At 38.2% G+C, this 19,234-nt stretch overlaps 1 protein-coding gene across 3 annotated transcripts in view; it reads right to left on the reverse strand.

Annotated features, from left to right (window-relative positions):
* The window catches only part of Pkhd1 (PKHD1 ciliary IPT domain containing fibrocystin/polyductin), a 499,157-nt gene that overhangs the window by 5,885 nt on the left and 474,038 nt on the right, over positions 1-19,234 (reverse strand). For all 3 annotated transcript variants that reach the window (XM_029477027.1, XM_029477026.1, XM_021159032.2), the window contains 2 exons: positions 10,915-11,073; positions 7,877-7,999 (listed from right to left, as the gene is read on the reverse strand). In XM_029477027.1, the coding sequence (XP_029332887.1) occupies positions 7,877-7,999; positions 10,915-11,073 (282 nt within the window). The remainder of the gene's footprint in view (positions 1-7,876; positions 8,000-10,914; positions 11,074-19,234) is intronic.

A 19,234-nucleotide genomic window follows, 5' to 3' on the forward strand; every position in this document is an offset into this window, starting at 1 on the left:
TTTTGGTTTTTGGTTTTTCGAGACAGGGTTTCTCTGTATATTCCTGGCTGTCCTGGAACTCACTTTGTAGACCAGGCTGGCCTCAAACTCAGAAATCCATCCGCCTCTGCCTCCCAAGTGCTGGGATTAAAGGCATGTGCCACCACCGCCGCCGGGCCAAACCTTGTCTTTGTAACTCCTATTACACACGTGTTAGTATATTTTTTTCCTCTATTCCTCTTTACCACTGGCATTATCTATACCTCTGTCTTGTTTTTTTGTTTTTACTTTTACTGTAGGTTATTTTTCTAAATCTAAATTACCTAAGATGTAATAGATAGATTTATTTCCATAATCATAGCCATATATATATATATCACAGAATCTGAAGAGTGTGAAGAGTGGTAACATAAATTTTACCTCTCTGCTAGATCCTAACATTCTCACAGCCATGGCATTAATTTACTTAATTTAATTTAGAAGGTTGACACTCCATCTCACTTGTTAATATTTTATGAAGAAATTTAGAATCATCTTATATCATTTGACATTGTATAAAGTGATTGAAATAACATTAACATAAGTAAATATGTCTTTGTAGCTATGAAACATATATCATAAACATATGATCACCCTCTACCATATTCAGTGTTTCTTTAAACTTTTTGGCAAAATATAGTTTTTGATTGGTTCACCATATCTTCAAAACTGACCACATATTGAAGCCACTTTCATGGTACTTACTACCTAACCACATCCAATGCATTCATTGTGTTAATTTGCTTTTTGTTGCTATAAAGAAATTCCTAAGCCAGGATACTTTACTAAGAAGAGTCAGCTTTAATTTCTAATATAATCTATAAATGGTTTCTAATGTTGTCTTTTTGATTTATATTTGACTACATCCTATAGTGTTAAAACTATATTGTAAGGTGAAATGATTAAATTATTTTTCTGTACATATTTGAGTAGGAAATCTAAAATGTTATGTTTAGTAAAATATTGTATAGCAACAGAAATTTCAGTGCTAATTTTGAAGTTATTTTAAGAAGTACTAGATTTTATTCATGCTTTTAAAATAAGAAATATATCAGGGTCCCTTCAGCAAAATCTTGCTGACATATGCAATAGTGTCTGGGTTTGGTGACTGATTATGGGATGGATCCTCAGGTAGAGTAGTGTCTGGATGGTCTATCCTTTCATCTTAGCTCCAAACTCTGTCTCTGTAACTCCTTTCATGGGTATTTTGTTCCCCATTCTAAGGAGGAATGAAGTATTCACACGTTGGTCTTCCTTCTTCTTGATTTTCTTAGGGGAGCATGGTGGGAGGCAGGGGTATAGGGAACTTTCAGAATAGCATTTGAAATGTAAATAAAGAAAATATCTAATAAAGTTGTCAACTTAACGCAAGGCTTTCTTATGTCTACCTTATCATTTGATATAAATTTATATCTTCTCTAAGCCTGACCTCATTTACCATAATGATTATTATATTAAAAACCACAGGGAAAGATAGGAGAGATGTTTCTCCAAAGCGCTAAGGAAAGCAAGTGCATTTGGAAACTACTAATTAATAGCATCTCTATAGAGATGCTCATTAAAAGGGGGAGTAAATATTTCCTATTTTATTTTTTTAATTTAATTTTTTTAGATATTTTAGATGGGGGAGTATAAACTCTTAGATACAGGAATCTGAAAAAAGGTTCATCTTGAGTTGGGAGAAATGAGAGAAGCTAAATATGTGGACACATTTGAGAATATTTTGAAGTGGAGATGCTGTGTTATACATAAGGACTACTGTCACTGTGGTAAAGCGACTGGACTGGAGAGGATGGTAAGACACAGGCCTTCAGACAGTAAATGTGGCTGTACTGAAAATACTGGGAAATGATGAAAAAGATAAGTATATCTAGAAACAAAAGAGGAAGTCTAAATTTATAAAATTCAGCAAACAAGAAAGAGGGAAGTATGAGAAAAACTGAACAAGGAAAGAAACAGAACTTGGATATTTCTAGCCTGGGAGATAGAAGGTGCTATGACCAAGAAAACAGAGAAAACAAAATACAGACTGACTTCCAGAGTGGTTGTACAAGCTTGCAATTCCATCAGTAGTGGATGAATGTTCCTCTTTCTCCACATCCTTGCCAGCATCTGCTGTCACCTGAATTTTTGATCTTAGCCATTCTGACTGGTATGAGGTGGAATTTCAGCGTTGTTTTGATTGGCATATCCCTGACGATTAAGGATGTTGAACATTTTTTTCAGGTGCTTCTTAGCCATTCGGTATTCCTCAGTTGAGAATTCTTTGTTTAGCTCTGAACCCCATTTTTAATGGGGTTATTTGAATTTCTGGAGTCCAGCTTCTTGAGCTCTTTGTATATATTGGTTATTAGTTCCCTATCAGATTTAGGATTGGTAAAAATCCTTTCCCAATCTGTTGGTGGCCTTTTTGTCTTATTGACAGTGCCTTTTGCCTTCCAGAAGCTTTTCAATTTTGTGAGGTCCCATTTGTCAATTCTTGATCTTACAGCACAAGCCATTGCTGTTTTGTTTATGATTTTTTCCCCTGTGCCCATATCTTTGAGGCTTTTCCCCACTTTCTCCTCTATTAATTTCAGTGTCTCTGGTCTTATGTGGAGGTCTTTGATCCACTTAGACTTGAGCTTTGTACAAGGAGATAAGAATGGATCTCAGAAAATTGTACATAATACTACTGGAAGATCCAGCAATACCTCTCCTGGGCATATACCCAGAAGAAGTTCCAACTGGTAATAAGAACACATGCTCCACTATGTTCATAGCAGCCTTATTTATAATAGCTAGAAGATGGAAAGAACCCAGATGTCCCTCAACAGAGGAATGGATACAGAAAATGTGGTACATTTACACAATGGAGTACTACTCAGCTATTAAAAACAATGGATTTGTGAAATTCTTGGACAAATGGATGTATCTGGAGAATATCATCCTTAGTAAGGCAACCCAATCACAAAAGAAGTCATTAGATATGCACTCACTGATAAGTGGATATTAGCCCAGAAACACAGAACACCCAAGATACAATTTGCAAAACACAAGAAAATCAAGAAGAGGGAAGACCAATGGGTTGATACTTCATTCCTCCTTAGAATAGGGAACAAAATATCCATGAAAGGAGTTACAGAGACAAAGATTGGAGCTAAGATGAAAAGATGGAACATTCAGAGACTACTCCACCCGGGGATCCATCCCATAATTACCCAGGCACTATTGCATATGCTAGAAAGATTTTGCTGAAGGGACCCTGTTATAGTTGTCTCATATGAGGCTATGCCAGTGCCTGGCAAATACATAAGTGGATGCATGAACTAACCAGTATCCCCAGAGCTCGTGTCCCTTGCTGCATATGTAGGAGAAGATGGCCTAATCGGCCATCATTGGGAAGAGAGGCCCCTTGGTCTTGCAAACTTTATATGCCTCAGTACAGGGGAATGCCAGGGCCAAGAAGCAGGAGTGGATGGGTAGTGGAGCAGGGCTGGGGGAGGGTATAGGGAACTTTCTGGATAGCATTTGAAATGTATATAAAGAAAATATCTAATAAAAAGTAAAGAAAAAAGAAAACAAAATACAGTTCTGAGTTCTGATAGCAATGCAAGACTCCTTCCCTTACATTGCTATGAACCAGAGTTTCTGCAAAATGGACAACCAAGTCCCTAACAAATGAGATTCGAAACAGTACAAAATGATTCAGGAGGACCTACAAGGGCTAGATGTGTCATTCAAAATATTGTTCTTTTCCCTTTTGGCACCTAGTTACATATCTACAGTCGTTAATTTGATATTTGTCTGTTGTGATTTCTTTATTCTTCATTGGCTAACACTATTCTCTAATTGTCCCTAAAATCGAGTCTCCAAATGTTTGAATTTGATGTTAGATAGGGAAGCTGATAACATTCCTGGAAACTACACAACAGGACACTATGATACAGTAAATTAATATTCAGTATGTAGAGAGGAGCACTAAACTTCACTAGTCACTCATTGACCCAGGTTCTCACCCAAGTGTAGCAAGGATAGGGAGGAGCTTCAAGTGAGGTTTCTAGTGCTTGATACTCTTGCCATCTGGGATGAAATAATTTCTGTTGTGGGTTTGACACCAGGCACGAGGTGATATTCCACTATCCTTGGTCTCCACACACTGCCAACAGTGAATTGCCCTTACCAAGTCCTGGTCAGAAAGTATTTTCTCCATTCACTGCAAATATCCTTCCAAGAAAATGTAACTAATTGTCCCCAGAATTCTGAAAGTGAGGGAATGACTGAGTTTTACTGCTTTGTAGTTTTACAACTGAGACTCTTCTCTGCAAAACCATTGGAAAGTCAGTTGCCCTATAGAGGGGACAATATTGCTGTGAGAGCGAGCTACAATCCTTGAGAAAGAAACTATTACAGGCAAAATAAATAAATAAATAAAAGGTTCAAGGAGGCCTACAGAGTTAACTAACCTGGGCCCATATAGGGCACAGAGACTGAACCACTAACTGAAGTGTACATGTGGCTCGACCTAGCCACCCTACCCATGCACATATATAGCAGACATGCAACCCAGTTTTCATATGGGTCCCCTAACAACTGCAGCAGGGCCATCTCTGACTCTTGTTGTGGATTTTTGAATCCTTTCCCCATAACTGGGCTGCCTTGTCTGACTGCCTCTCTCCTCAGTGGGAGAGGATGCATTTGGTCCTGCTATGACTTTATGTGCCAGAGAGTCTGGGTACCAAAGAGAGGGCCCTCTCTTCTCTAAGGAGAATGGGAGGGAGGAGTGAAGGGTGTAAGGGTGAGAATAGCAGGAGAGAAGGAAGGGGGCTGCAATCAGGCTGTAAAGTGAATAAACAAATTAGTGGAAGGGTAAATAAGAATTCTCAAGGCCATAGCTAGCGACTACTATGCAGGCACATATGCAGTGTTTCTTAATCCAATAAGAAATATTTTCCCATTTCATTTAAATATGGAAGTGGAAGACTCTCTAGCAGGCCCAAGCTTGCAGACAGGTCTTGCCCTTTCCCTTTCCCTTTTCTTGCCCTTGCTAAACTATTAGACTACATTCCAAAAGCTAGCCCCCATGCTCTATTCCCTTATTTGACCTTTGGCTCATTCCTGAGACAAAACCACCGAGATTGAGTAATGAAAATTCATCATTCATTCTGCCTAACCCACCCTAGCAGGGACTTCCCCATTTGTTCCTTTAAAAAAACACACATCTGCTAAAACAAACAAGCAAACAAAAAACAAACACACAAACAGAAACAGCTAGTGCTTGCTGTGTTTCTTCTCCTGATTCAGAGGCAGCTGACCCTTGCTCCACCCTACCCCATCTTCTTGCCCCTGCTTCCCCCACCATGCTAATAAATCTCTTTTGTGCTGGGAATTTTGTGTCTGGGTGTGTCCTGTACCAAATGGGGAAGAGGACAACTCCTTACAGAAAGACTAGGGAAAAACATATGAAGAACGAATGCTTAGTATCTAGTGCCTCAATTGAAAGAGTATGCTAGCAAACTAACGAGGAGTTAGGCTATCCCAGATTGAGTGAATGTCACATAAGAAAATCCAAAAATACCTAGCACATGGTTAATTCATTATATGCTATGATCTTCCCTGTGATCTTTGCTGATATTAATTTTCTTAACTAATACACAATTTGTGCAACAACCCTAACTGTGATTATTATTATTACTATGTCAGTTCTACCAGTTTGGAAACCAAAAGGCATGGGGAGGTTAGTTGTGAAGCTAGAGAATAGAAAGTTTGTCAAAGGAGGCATTCAGAAGTAAACCCAGTCTGTCCGACTCCATGGTTCCATGGCTGCAACTGTCACATCCTCCTGCTCACCCATCTGACAAGGAGGATTTGTTAAATCTGAGGCATAGAAGAGAAGCATTATATAGGAACTGGAAAGATGGCGTCAGCGTGTCGAAACCCTTGGCAGCGGTGTGTTGTAAGGGCCCTTTCTCTACACTTCTCTCCTTTCTTCCACTCTTGCATCCATGACATAATGAGCTTAGTATCTAAATTTAGGAGTAAGACTCAGCCCATCTTTCTAAATCATCTCTGTCTCTGAAGGAATCCATAGGGAAGGAAGACACTGGCAAGCAGGAAAGCCAACTCTGTTAGTAGTAAATGCCAAAAATTTGAAAACACAGACGGAAACGGAAAACTAAAATGTCATGTAAACAGTGGAACAAACCCAAACTTATTTAAAGCATTTTAATAATTAGGCGTTTTTGGAAAAGATGTTTTTTAGATCCAGACAAAGCTTGGAAGATAAGGAAACAAATCTAGCATGATCCTCTGAGAGGGCTCAGATAGCACATCTATTTTTAACATGGATGTCCTAATAAAATGGCCTCTTTGATGTTTCCATCTCTCAGTCTAAACTGGTCCCCAGAAGCCCCATTTCTTGTCTTGTTCCTGATAATTTATTAATAAACTACTCCATAAAACCCAGTAATTGTGGAGCACTTAATAACATTAATTTAAGCAAGGAGACTGTGAGCCATGTAGATAACCATATTAGGTTAGGTGCAAGCCCGGCTTCCCCCCAGTCAGTGGCTGAAGAATGTAGCTGAAGATGAGCTGCTGGGATCAGAAGGCAATTTCAAATACACCCTGAATCTGTGTGCAATAGAGGACAAGAAGCTTTCCTTTTAAGAGGTGGATAAAACCCCAAGATCCAAATGGCTTGATGTGGAATCTCCGAAGAATTCTTGGGTCTCTTTTTCTCATTCTATTTTTGAGTATTAGCATATCCTCATTTTACTACTACCCCATCATCATCATCATCATCATCGTCATTTTTATTATTATTATTTAGTATAGAGTGAGGCTGGATAATTTTGAAAAAAATAAAAATTGTATTTCTTCTTTGGGAAACGGCACAGTCAAATACACACACACATATATGTATGTGTGTGTGTGTGTGTGTGTGTGTGTGTGTAAACACACACATGGTCACACACAAATACACTCAATTGCATGCACACAACCAAAAATCTCATTCAACTATAATTTCTGACTGGCAGATTTCAGTTAAATCTTAACTCAGAACCACTAAATCCATTTCTCCTTTTCTACTAGAAAATATGCTATTTGACACATATTAGGAGAACTAGAATTGTTATTCTACTTAGAACATATTTTTAAAATGTTTCAGAGTCATGGAAATTATGTGAATATTTTTTATACACACTATCCATGCTTGGCAAACCCATGTGCTCTGGTCATTGCATTCCTAATGTGCACCCTTAAGTAGGCGAAAAGCCAGACACTCGTTTAAGGCACAGCCTTAGCTTTCTTGCTTTGCATTGATTTTGATGATAAAGTACTGTGAACGAAACAGGAACACATACCACAGCACAGCAAATGATTCATGCTGCTAATAGTCCCAGGAAACAACAAGGCAGGGTTGAGCAATACTGCCTCAGATCTTAAGGGTTCTACCCTAAAATCTAATTTGCACAGCAGGCATTTGGCAACTACACCCTCTGCTTTTCCAAACTCAATAATGTTGCCAAATTGGCAGCTTTGCAACAGCTAAGGGAAAGATTATATGCCTATCCTCTATCCACTGGCTTTCCCCCTTTTCTCTGTTAAACAAACTCAAATGTGAAACCAATAATCTTTTTCTAAGAAAAGATATATAAATGTCAGTTCAAATAACTGGCTACTAGCTGGGTGAATCAGAGAGTCCTGTGTCTTCCTGCTCTGGGGTTTTACTTAATGAAGAAAAAATAATGAAAAAAAGAAAACAACAAACAAACAAAAACAAAGAAGGGGCTGGAACTGAACCACTACCTAACCTAACATCAGAGAAAAGAGAGCCACCATTAACCCACAGAGGTCTTCATTGCTTACCCCTTACCTTCTCCCATCAAAGTGTTCTCTTTTGCTGTCTTTACTTGTAGTCCTCTGGGTTTGGAGGAATTATGGGTATTCTTCTTTTCTTCCTTAGCCTGGGATTCAGATATGTCTTCTGGTTTTATTTCTGTAATGATGACAAAACCAAGTGCCCTTTTTCTTTTTTGTCAGATTAAAAGACTTTAAAAAAATGACAAAGACCTAAATGTAAAGGCATTTCTCCTTCAGTCACAATTGTAATATTTAACAGAATGTGTATAGTGTGTCTAAAGATTAAGAAATGGTATAAAAAAATACACACTGATCACTAACTTTTTGGTATAATCTGATACATTCGCATCCACATGCTGATTTGGAATGCTTGAGATATACCTAGTTTTAGTTGAAATGTATGGTAAATAGAAAATACACACCAGATTTGGGGAAAAACATGATATCCACTTATTTTATATTTACTATACAACAAAATAATATGTTGGATATTTAGGATAGAGACCAATTAGAAAATCATTACACTTATTGGGTGTCAACTAGTATTGCTTATGTTATATTTCAATTGGACAAGACCAGTTAGTACAACAAAAGCTATTAAAGCTTTTAATTTGAAGTAAACAATAAATATTCAAAGAAACCTTCTAAGAGATTTATAAGGAGCATGAGAATGTGACCACACATAGCTAAGGACAGTTACAGACACAACCCAACACAAAGTCATAAGTCCACTCAAGACGTCATGAGCCAACTTTTTTTTGACATTAAAAAAAATAGATTATATGGCCCTCAAAACTGAACGTTGCAAATGTCAATGTTGTATTTTACTATCATAAAGTTGAAGGATCTACCCTCCTAACAGTGCCATCTTGTGCAGCAGCGCTTCAATCATGGGCCTCTCAGGGGTGTTCTAACCAATGACCAAACAGATTAACAGTGGGTGAAAATTCTGATGTGTCAATGAAAAATCAGAGAAATGAATCCACAGATACTGACAGCTTTAGAGAACAGTAAGGGACCAAGACAGACAACCTTCATGGTTATAACTGTAGGAAGAATCTACTCTTAGAACTGAGGGCACATCCAAAAGAAATGAGATTTAAAAGGTTTCACGCGTGGCCTGTGAAATGCTAGTGGAATTAGGCATTAAATTAAAAGTCAGAATTATGTAACTTAATCCAGAAGATCATATGACATAAAAGATTTTGATAATCTACTTAGGAATCGGAAAGTACCATAAACAAATATATACACACAACATATATACACCGACACACACAAATACACGTAGATGTGTAAACACAGATATCCAAAAACATAAAAGGAGACACATGCACATAAAAATATACACACAAACATACTCATACATCACAAAACACAGACACAAGCATACACACACACATATAAACCTATACACTCATGTATACACAAACACACTCACATATACACATATACTGTAGATACATACAAACAGAATGTAGAAAGAACCTCAGATTTAAACATGTAAACAGTATAGAAACTGAAATTTGACACATTATAGGCAACCCAGTTCAGAACTCCTTTCAGATCTATCTATCTATCTATCTATCTATCTATCTATCTATCTATCTATCTATCTATCTATCTATCCATACATACATATATATATATGAATGAAGGGGAAAGATTTTATTTGTAGCTTATCTACTCCTGAGGTCACCATGATGGGTAGAGAGATAAGATCTCAAGGATTAATGCTGTTCAGATGCAAATAACCCTTGAAAATCCAAGCACAGTGAACATCCAAGTAGTTAGGAAAGTTTCCATCTATTGTATGTAGTTCCTGTATTTCCTGTATTTGCATCTTATCCATTCACTCACTGGGGCACCTTTTAGGTAGTCATCTCTTAAGGCTGTAGTTTTATGCTGGCTCCTACTACCACCGGTGGTTCTTCAGTATACTCAAACTCCATGGTGTGAGATTTGGGTATAAGGAGAATATATTTTTATTAGATATTTTCTTTATATACATTTCAAATGCTATCCCAAAAATCGCCTATACCTTCCCCCCACCCTGCTCCCCTACCCACCCACTCCCAATTCTTGGCCCTGCCATTCCCCTGTACTTGGGCATATAAAGTTTTCAATACCAAGGGGCCTCTCTTCCCAGTGATGGTCAACTAGCCCATCTTCTGCTACATATGCAGCTAAAGACACGAGCTCTGGGGGTACTGGTTAGTTCATATTGTTTTTCCACCTATAGGGTTGCAGAACTCTTCAGCTCCTTGGGTGCTTTCTCTAGCTTCAAGAAGAATATTTTTAATGACAAATCTGCAGCTTTTTTCTTATTTCATCCCTAAAACCAAAGGAGAAGGATAAGAAGTCCCATTAGAGACTCCCCTTCAGAGTGCATGTTATTGCCTAAATTCTGCTTCTGGGAACAGGATTGAGGAAGTACATGATCATTTGGAACTATTCACTGATAAGGAAAAATATCCAAACTTGCTTTTCTCCCTCCAGGGAGTTTGCATATGTGTTTCCTCCCTTTGCATCTCTAAGTTAAGTACCCAAAACAGACTCTCAAGGATTTTACCAAGTATAATCTTGAACATCTGATCATCCTTTCTCCACCTCAGTGTGTGAGAAGTAGGGTTATAGATGGGCCCCACCTCATCAAAGAGTAGGCTTTGGAGACACACTGCATGGATTTCCAATGGTGGGTAACAGTACTCATGTTACTCTTACTGGACATCGCCATGTAACACCTACACTGCAGAATAATCATCACTATCTCTCATCGTTAAGTTGTTCAAGGCATTAATAAACTTATTTATCTAATGCACTTAGAACCTGGTCAATACTGAGTATGCAGTCAGTGTGAGCATTTATTATTTTTGTTAATATTAAAGATTAGATAATTCCTGCCTTTATTTATTGAAATGGGGTGGTGTCATGGAGTTGTATAAATCACAATCATAGCATTTCTCTTTGAAGACATGAAAATCATGAATATATTTATTATACATGATTACTTCAGACATTTTCATCAACATCCTCCCTTAAGCCACCTACTTCTGGTTTTGCTTTTCTTAAACCAGCAGCAAACAAGACAGCTCAGAGCCACCCATGATGCCACTGAGCACAGGGACAAGGCCAAGATGATAGTTGATCTCTCCTTGCTGGCCACGGGCAAGACAACAAAGGTTCTGGATCGAGCTGTAAAATTAGTACCTGTTTGGGAAGAAGAAACAAGTTTCAATAGCACATTAAGATATCAATATATAGCTCAGAGCAGGCATGTGAAAAGCTTTTTTTGAAGTTACTAAGCAAATGAATCAATAATAAATTCAATTTTCATGTTATGGAAGAAGTGCAAGATGACAATAAGTAGTAAAAACTTTTTGTTTTAGCTTTGTCCATCATGATGAGAAATCCTTCTAAATTCTTCATTTGATGCTCAGACTAACTTTGTCCATCACTGCAAAATTTTAACTTCATCCTCTCTCATTGTCTACTTATGAGAAAACATGATCTCCTCTCCAGAATGTCTGGAACTACTCACCTGGACAAGTAGTCATTTGAGGCAAAAATCTTCACAAATTAAAAAAAAAAAAAGTTAAACTATGGAAGCCTGCTTATAGCCCACAAGGTAACAACTTCCACTCCAAAGCACACAGGGTATTGATAGTACTTTAAAAGATTTAGTGTGTGTGTGTGTGTGTGTGTGTGTGTGTATGTGTGTGTGTGTGTGCATGTCTATTGTGTACATATGTATATGTACTTATTTGTGTGAGCACTTGTGTGGGGGTACTAGCAGAAGCTTAGAATAGGGCACCAGATACTCTGTACCAGAAATTACTGGTAATTGTAAGTTCCCTGACACAGGTACTGGGAACACAACTAAATGAACAGCAAGTAGTCTTGATGACTGAGCCATCTATCCAGCCCAGATCAGACAGTTCTCTATATAACCAAACAAATGAACAAATATAAAAATTGAAGTTTGCTGGACTTACTTAAAGTGTTCATCACACCAGGGCCTCGTGGTCTGCCAATATGGTGCTAACAGATTTCCCAAAGTTAAGTGAATTGCTACCAGGAAAACTGTGGAGTTGCTGAAGACACTGCTGCTTGGTCTCCAGGGTCTGGGGGTTTGGGGAGTGGGGAGGAGTGGATTGGGGGTTGGGCAAGTGAGGACTTCTTACACAGAGAGAGAACATCTGAGAATTATCTGAAACCACACTTTTTTAAGTTAATATTTTGCTTCTTATCTCATTAATGTGTATAAAAAAAAAAGGTGCAAAAAGAATTTGTTTAGGAACATTTAAAAGAACTAGATACAAGTGTTTATGGTAGTGTTATTCCTAACTGTCCAAACTCAGAATATAGCCAAATATCCTTTGAAAGGAGAATAAGCAAATAAAATGTTTTATCTAGAGAATCAACAGCCTGCCTACTCAACCACAAAAAGAAAATGTTGAAAAGATGGGTAAGGGGTGGGTGATCAGTAACCTCTAATAACTGAAATTAGGCAGGCAGATTTCTGAGTTTGAGGCCAGCCTAGTCTACAAAGTGAGTTCCAGGACAGCCAGGGCTATACAGAGAAACACTGTCTCAAAAAAAAAAACAAAAAACAAAAAACAAAAACAAAAACAAAAACAAAAAAAAAGGAAAAGAAAAGAAAAAAAATCAAATGCAATACGCTGAGAGAAGCGGATGGCCCCAGGGTAGACTCTGTAGGTTCCACTTACATGACATTCCAAAGATGACCAAACTGTGGAAACACACAGAAAATACTTTGGTGTTTGCCAGTAGGTAAGAGGGTGAGATTTTTGCACTATCAGAAAGGAACTTTCTGGAGTAATGATAATTATCTGCATCTTGATTGGTTTATGCTTACAAGTATCTGTGCATGTTTTTAAAGTTATAAACCCCCCCCAATGGCCTATTTAGCTCAAGAAAATTAGAAAAATAACATGTACAGAAAATATGGCCATAGTCTCTGAAGAATATGTTAATTATGAAGATAGTTACTTGAGAGGATATCTATCAGAGTTTATCACATAATATGCTTTATAGTTACACTTTACCATATTCAATTATTTTAAATATTAAAAATAAAAGTCAGAATGAATATTTGTTTCTGATTGTTACTCATAGCTGGTCTTTTTTCAAGTAGCTAATTCAAAACAAATCTCTCAGAAGAAACAGAGTTGGTTTTTATTTTTCTCTACTCAAAGAAAATAGCATGTATTTTCATGCTATGATTTCCTTGGGTGAACCTGACAATTTGTTTGGAATCCACAATTAGATGTCTTGACTCTGGGCTGAACTCACCTCAGGGCTCCCAAAGCTACTTGTAATGGCATCTGATACCGTGGCTCTAATTTGCAAGCATGTAGCATGGATCTGAGCTGAGTTTAGCTAGATTATCCTCAAATATCTGTTTGGTACAAGCATCTGCATAAGATCAATTTTCCCAGTGAGAGAGGAATGAATTTTACCAGGTACTCAAAGAGTTATACAAAATTCTTAAATTTTATCCATTTCTCCCATTTTAATTAATAACAATGATGTTAGCTCTCCCATTCTTACTTAAGATATTAAGAGCTAGAAAATTAATCAATACATACATATGACAAATACTTATAAAAATAAGAACACAATATATTCGAGAAAAGTAACAAAAATAAACATGATCAGGGAAAGAACTCTGAAGAAGAAATGTTCTGAAGGAGAGTTCAAAGGCCCAACTCAGTCATAACCAAGAACAGGAGAAGGAAACATTTGGTGTGAAATATTAGAAAACAGGGAATTTTTTATAGGCATTAAATTTTAGGCAAAATGCTCTAGATAATGTTCTGACCCTAGTGGGTTGCAGTAAAGAGGAGATGCTACGCTGAGAAGTGATGTGAGTCACAGGAATACAGACTATGTAAAACATACCACCACCACCATCATCATCACCACCACCACCATCACCACCACCACTACCACCACCATCACCATCAACACTACACCACCATCACCACCACCATCACCACCAGCACTACCACCACCATTACCACCACCACAACAACATTGGCTGAGACGTTAACGTCAGAGACATCCAAGTAGAAACTAAAATACATGGGGGGGGGGAAACCCTGGCTTTCAATTATTTTAAAAAATGAAACCATTTTTAACAATAAAATCTTAAATGTAATCTCCATGTATTCGCTCTTCCATAAGCAAATATTTGTTTGTGTTAGATATTTCTATAACTTGGGGATATATTGCTCAAATATAGTCACCTAACCAGAATTCCTGTCCCTCAGAAACTCAGGAGGAGACCTAGCACACAAGCTATAGATAAAGGAGAAAAATGCACATGAACTATAGTGGTCAATGTTGGGGGCAGGGGGCAAAAGCAAAGGTAGAAGACCAAATTACTAGGAGTGGGTTGTTGGGAAAAGGTATTGTAGACTGGGTTGCCCAAATAGTACTTCTCTAAAGATGAAACTTTAGAATGGAAGCTTGATGAGTCAATTATGTGGATTTCTAGAGAATCCTCCTAAGAAATTCCTATTACAGGCAAATGTTCTTTAAATGTAAAGGCTAAGGGCAAGATTCTGGCTCCTTGTGATTCATTTAAGAACTTCATGGCTTCAGGTAGTGGTGAGAAGAGCCACAGCCAAGACCACAGGGACAAATGCAGATAGGTCAACTAGAAAGTCCGACTTACAAAGCTGTAGCCCCAATCATCAGCCAATAGTATCTGAGAAAGGGCATATGTGATAAAGTTGGATTTATTAATACATAGGAATGATTCAAGAGGATCCCATAGTTCACATTCACACCAAATCTCTTTAACTTCTCACTTAGAAAGATCAACAGGAAAAATGGTTGTATGTTCTTTCCTTGATTTACATACAAATAAAATGTAGCATCTGTTGTTCTCTTGCTAATTGTGCCCCCCCCCCCAAAAAAAAAAACCTGCTTGCAGTGTCCTGCATGCTATCTAAAGGAAGCCAGCCCCCAGCTGGATTTGATTGCTAATAAAGAATTGTCATACAGCCAATGGCTGGGTAAAGGGAGACAGGGATCCTTGGAGATGTATGGGCAAAGAAGCAGGAGGAGGAAAGGAGAATCACCATGACCTAGAGAGACAGAACATCTTTAAAGCTGCAGAGAGGAGATCTTCTGAAATGTAGGAGTAAAGGGAAAGCTGCCCCTGAAAAGGTTGCCCAGAATCGTCTTGGGCAGCAAAGACCAATGGGTTTCACAAAAGGTAACAGAAGTAGACTTAGAAGGTGTTATGCCAGGAATATGGGAGTGAAGGGCATCCTAGCCGCGGAGGACTTAAAGTGCCCAGCCATTGAGCTAGTGAGGCATGTTAAAAATAAGCTAATGTGTGTGTGTGTGTGTGTGTGTGAGTGTGTGTTTGTGTGTGTGTTTCATTCATGTATCCAAAAATAGCTCCTAGGTAGGTGTGTGTGTGTGTGTGTGTGTGTGTGTGTGTGTGTGTGTGTGTGACCTGCCAGGAGCCAAAGGCAGTGTAGCAAAAACCACCACAACATGCAATACGAATGTGAATTACACATGAAGGCTGCTTTGTAATATTGTCACTCTGGACAATAGTATACTGAATATTTGAAATCTGTTTCTCCCAGGGACAAAGGACACCAGCCTGACCAGTGGCTGGGGTTCCTTTTTGTCAGCACCACCCCTGCACCATCTTGGGCACTATCTCTTCAGAGGGCACCAAGATCCCCAGAAGACTCTCCACTCTTTAGGAACCCTAGTATACCTGGGATCTTGAGATCACTGGTGAGTGAAATGCAACATCAGTTCCAAAAAGCCAGAGGGTCTTATGATAATAGCAACAGGGTCAAAGGACAAAGGCAAGGCCCTAGCACACCCAGAATCTTGGGATCACTAAGACCAGTCTAAGCAGGAGAGCACATGGGTGGTAGAAGCAAGAGAGCTTCTTGGACAGGGTCCCTTCGGGCCTTCATCCTCAGCCAGGAGACAGAGCTGAGACCCAGACCCCAGGATACCTTCCCTGCCAGAGGAGAGGCCTCCAGGGAGGGCTCTGACCCCAGGAATCAGGAAGTGGATCTGAGCTCCAGACTTCTGTGCACCTTCCCTGCAAAGGAGAGCTTGCCTGCAGAGAGTGCTCTGACCACTGGAACTCAGGAGACAATTGGTCTCCCAGGAGTGTTGACAAAGGCTAAAGAATCACAGGAGGAACAAGCTCTAGCCAGAGACAGCTAGAACATCTAATACCAGAGACTAACAGATGGCAAAAGGTAAATAAAAGAATCATACTAACAGAAACCAAGACCACTGGGCATCCTCAGAAACCAGTACACCCACCACAACAAGTCCTGGATACCCCAGCACACCTGGAAAGCAAGATTTGGACCTAAAATCATATCTCATGATGCTGGTAGAGGATTTTAAGAAGGGCATTAATAACTCACTTAAAGAAATACAGGAGAACACTGCTAAACAGTTAGAAGCCCTTAAAGAGGAATCACAAAAAATCCCTCAAGCAATTAGAGTAAAACACTGCTAAACAGGTAGAAGACCTTAAGGAGGAAACACAAAAATCCCTTAAAGAATTACAGGAAAACACAACCAAACAGGTGATGGAATTGAAAAAGACCATCCAAGGTCTAAAAATGGAAATAAAAACAATGAAGAAAACTCAAAGGGAGACAACTCTGGAGATAGAAACCCTAGGAAAGAAATCAGAAACCATAGATTCAAGCATCAAAAACAGAAAACAAGAGATAGAAGAGAGAATCTCAGGTGCAGAAGATTCCATGGAGAACATGGACACAACAGTAAAGGAAAATGCAAAATGCAAAAAGATCCTTACCCAAAACATCCAGGAAATTCAGGATACAATGAGAAGACCAAACCTAAGGATAATAGGTATACATGAGAATGAAGATTTTCAACTTAAAGGGCCAGTAAATATCTTCAACAAAATTATAAAAGAAAACTTCCCTAATATAAAGAAAGAGATGTCATTGAATATACAAGAAGCTTACAGAACTCCAAATAGACTGGACCAGAAAAGAAATTCCTCCCGACACATAATAATCAGAACAACAAATGCACTAAATAAAGACAGAATATTAAAAGCAGTAAGAGAAAAGGTCAAGCAACATATAAAGGCAGACCTCTTAGAATTACACCAGACTTCTCACCAGAGACTATGAAAGCCCGAAGATGCTGGACAGATGATATATAGAACCTAAGACAACACAAATGCCAGCCCAGGCTACTATACCCAGCTAAACTCTCAATTACCATAGCTGAAGAAACCAAAGCATTCCAAGAAAAAACAAATTCACAAAATATCTTTCCACAAATCCACCCCTTCAAAGAATAATAAAGGGAAAATACAAACACAAGGACAGAAATTATGCCCTTCAAAAAGCAAGAAAGTAATACTTCAACAAATCTAAAGGAAGACAGCCACAAGAACAGAATCTCAACTCTAACAACAAAAATAACAGGAAGAAACAATTACTTTTACTTACTATCTCTGAATATCAATGGACTCAATTCACAAATAAAAAGACATAGACTTGTTTAAGCTTCTATATTCTAATTTAAATCTTTAAAAAACCCAAAAAGACAAAAAACAAATAACAAAAAATATAAAAGTAAAAAATTAAAAAATTTTAAAAATTAAAAAAAAAAAAAACCCTCTCCTCATGCAGAGCCTGGCCTCACAGAACTAGTTTTGACAAATATTTAGTAAGTGTATTTAAGAATAGTATAAGGAAAATATTCAAGGGCATTTCAAATCTGCAATTTTTCAGAAGGGAAAAAAAACAAAACAGTAATCTACCAATAAATGCCAAGACCATATGCGGTTCTGGAAGCTTTTGTCAGCAATTCTTGCATTTGTTTTTATAGTCTATTCCTTAGAATACCATTGATGAATCATGTGGAGAGTCTTAGTTAACCACTGGAAAACTAAAGGGCAAAAGTATCAAAAATGTCAGACAATCTGGGACAAACAACTCAGGGCCCTGTGAGTCTCTGTAGAAAGAATTTAGCCAAGCAGACCCAACCACAAAGTTGAGGCATGCACTGCTATTTTCTTCCCATGCCAACCTAGAATCTACCAGGCCTGGCTAGAGACTGCTGACACATGATCCGGTGATGGAGCAAGCCAATGAGAAAGAGACAAAGCCACTACTGACCACTTAAGAGACAATGAGATACTTGGAGAGATGTGTAAAGGTTTGCCCAGTCCCTGAAATTAACAAGTCTGCTTTTGACACTTGCCTAACTCCTGGAGTCTATGCTATTGACTCTGCTCCTTCCTACCCAAGCTTCCAAGTGTCTTGGTCAGGGTCCCATGCAACAAGTCTGACCCATTAAAAACATACGTTCAAAAAGTTGAGGTTAAGGCAAAAATTCCTGCATCTGGAGAATGAGCATGTTTGACCATGAATCGCTGTCCATCTTTAGACAGATTGATAGGGATGAAAAGAAATAGTATCTGACTCACAAAACCACGACTTGACAACAATTTTATATTTCCAAAGATAGATCTTTTGTTAAGAAAAATGTTTTTAAACTTGGACTTGAGGCATATTTGTTCAAGTTCTTCCTCACACTATGCTGAAGCATTTCCAGGCAAGATTTATCAAATCCTCTACAGTAGATTTCACTTTAGAAATTGAGATCTCACTATACTGTCCAAAGTTTGTCTCTCAAGCTCCTGGACTTTAGCAATCTTCCTGTATCAGTCTCCACAGTTTTTTGTGTCTACCAAATACAGGCTAATATTTACAATTTTAGCATCCTGATTTGTTAATTTGAAGAATACTAATAACTTACAAATGATTTTTGTCATTTGTGATTGATATAAATGATATCTGTGGACATGTAATTCAAATACTGTGTCTTTCTTTTTCTATATTCCTTGACAAGTGGCTTTCACAACACCTCTACACTACACTTTAGCTGAAAGGTTTTCTAAAATACCATAGCTGTTGTCCTGGATCCCTGGGAAACAATTTAAACTACTTTTATACAAGTATTTTCTGTATATCTTCATCTGAGACACATTATATGAATCAGAAAACAGATATCTTCAAGTGGCTTATGAAGGAAGACTGCCTTGGTTCACAATTTACACATGCCTTTTACCAATGCTTTCAGGTTCTCGATTGCTAACAGGTCTTGCTTCACTTTTTCTATAAAGAAAGCATGAGGGAAATGGGATAGAAAGATTTGTGTCCAACATATTCAACAGCTCAATTGTCTCATGGATTTTTTTAAATATTTTTATTAGGTATTTTCCTCATTTACATTTCCAATGCTATCGTAAAAGTCCCCCATACCCTCCCCCCGCCCCCACTCCCCTACCCACCCACTC

This window comes from Mus caroli, chromosome 1 (genome assembly GCF_900094665.2).
Source record: "Mus caroli chromosome 1, CAROLI_EIJ_v1.1, whole genome shotgun sequence".
Taxonomy (NCBI): Eukaryota; Metazoa; Chordata; class Mammalia; order Rodentia; family Muridae; genus Mus; species Mus caroli.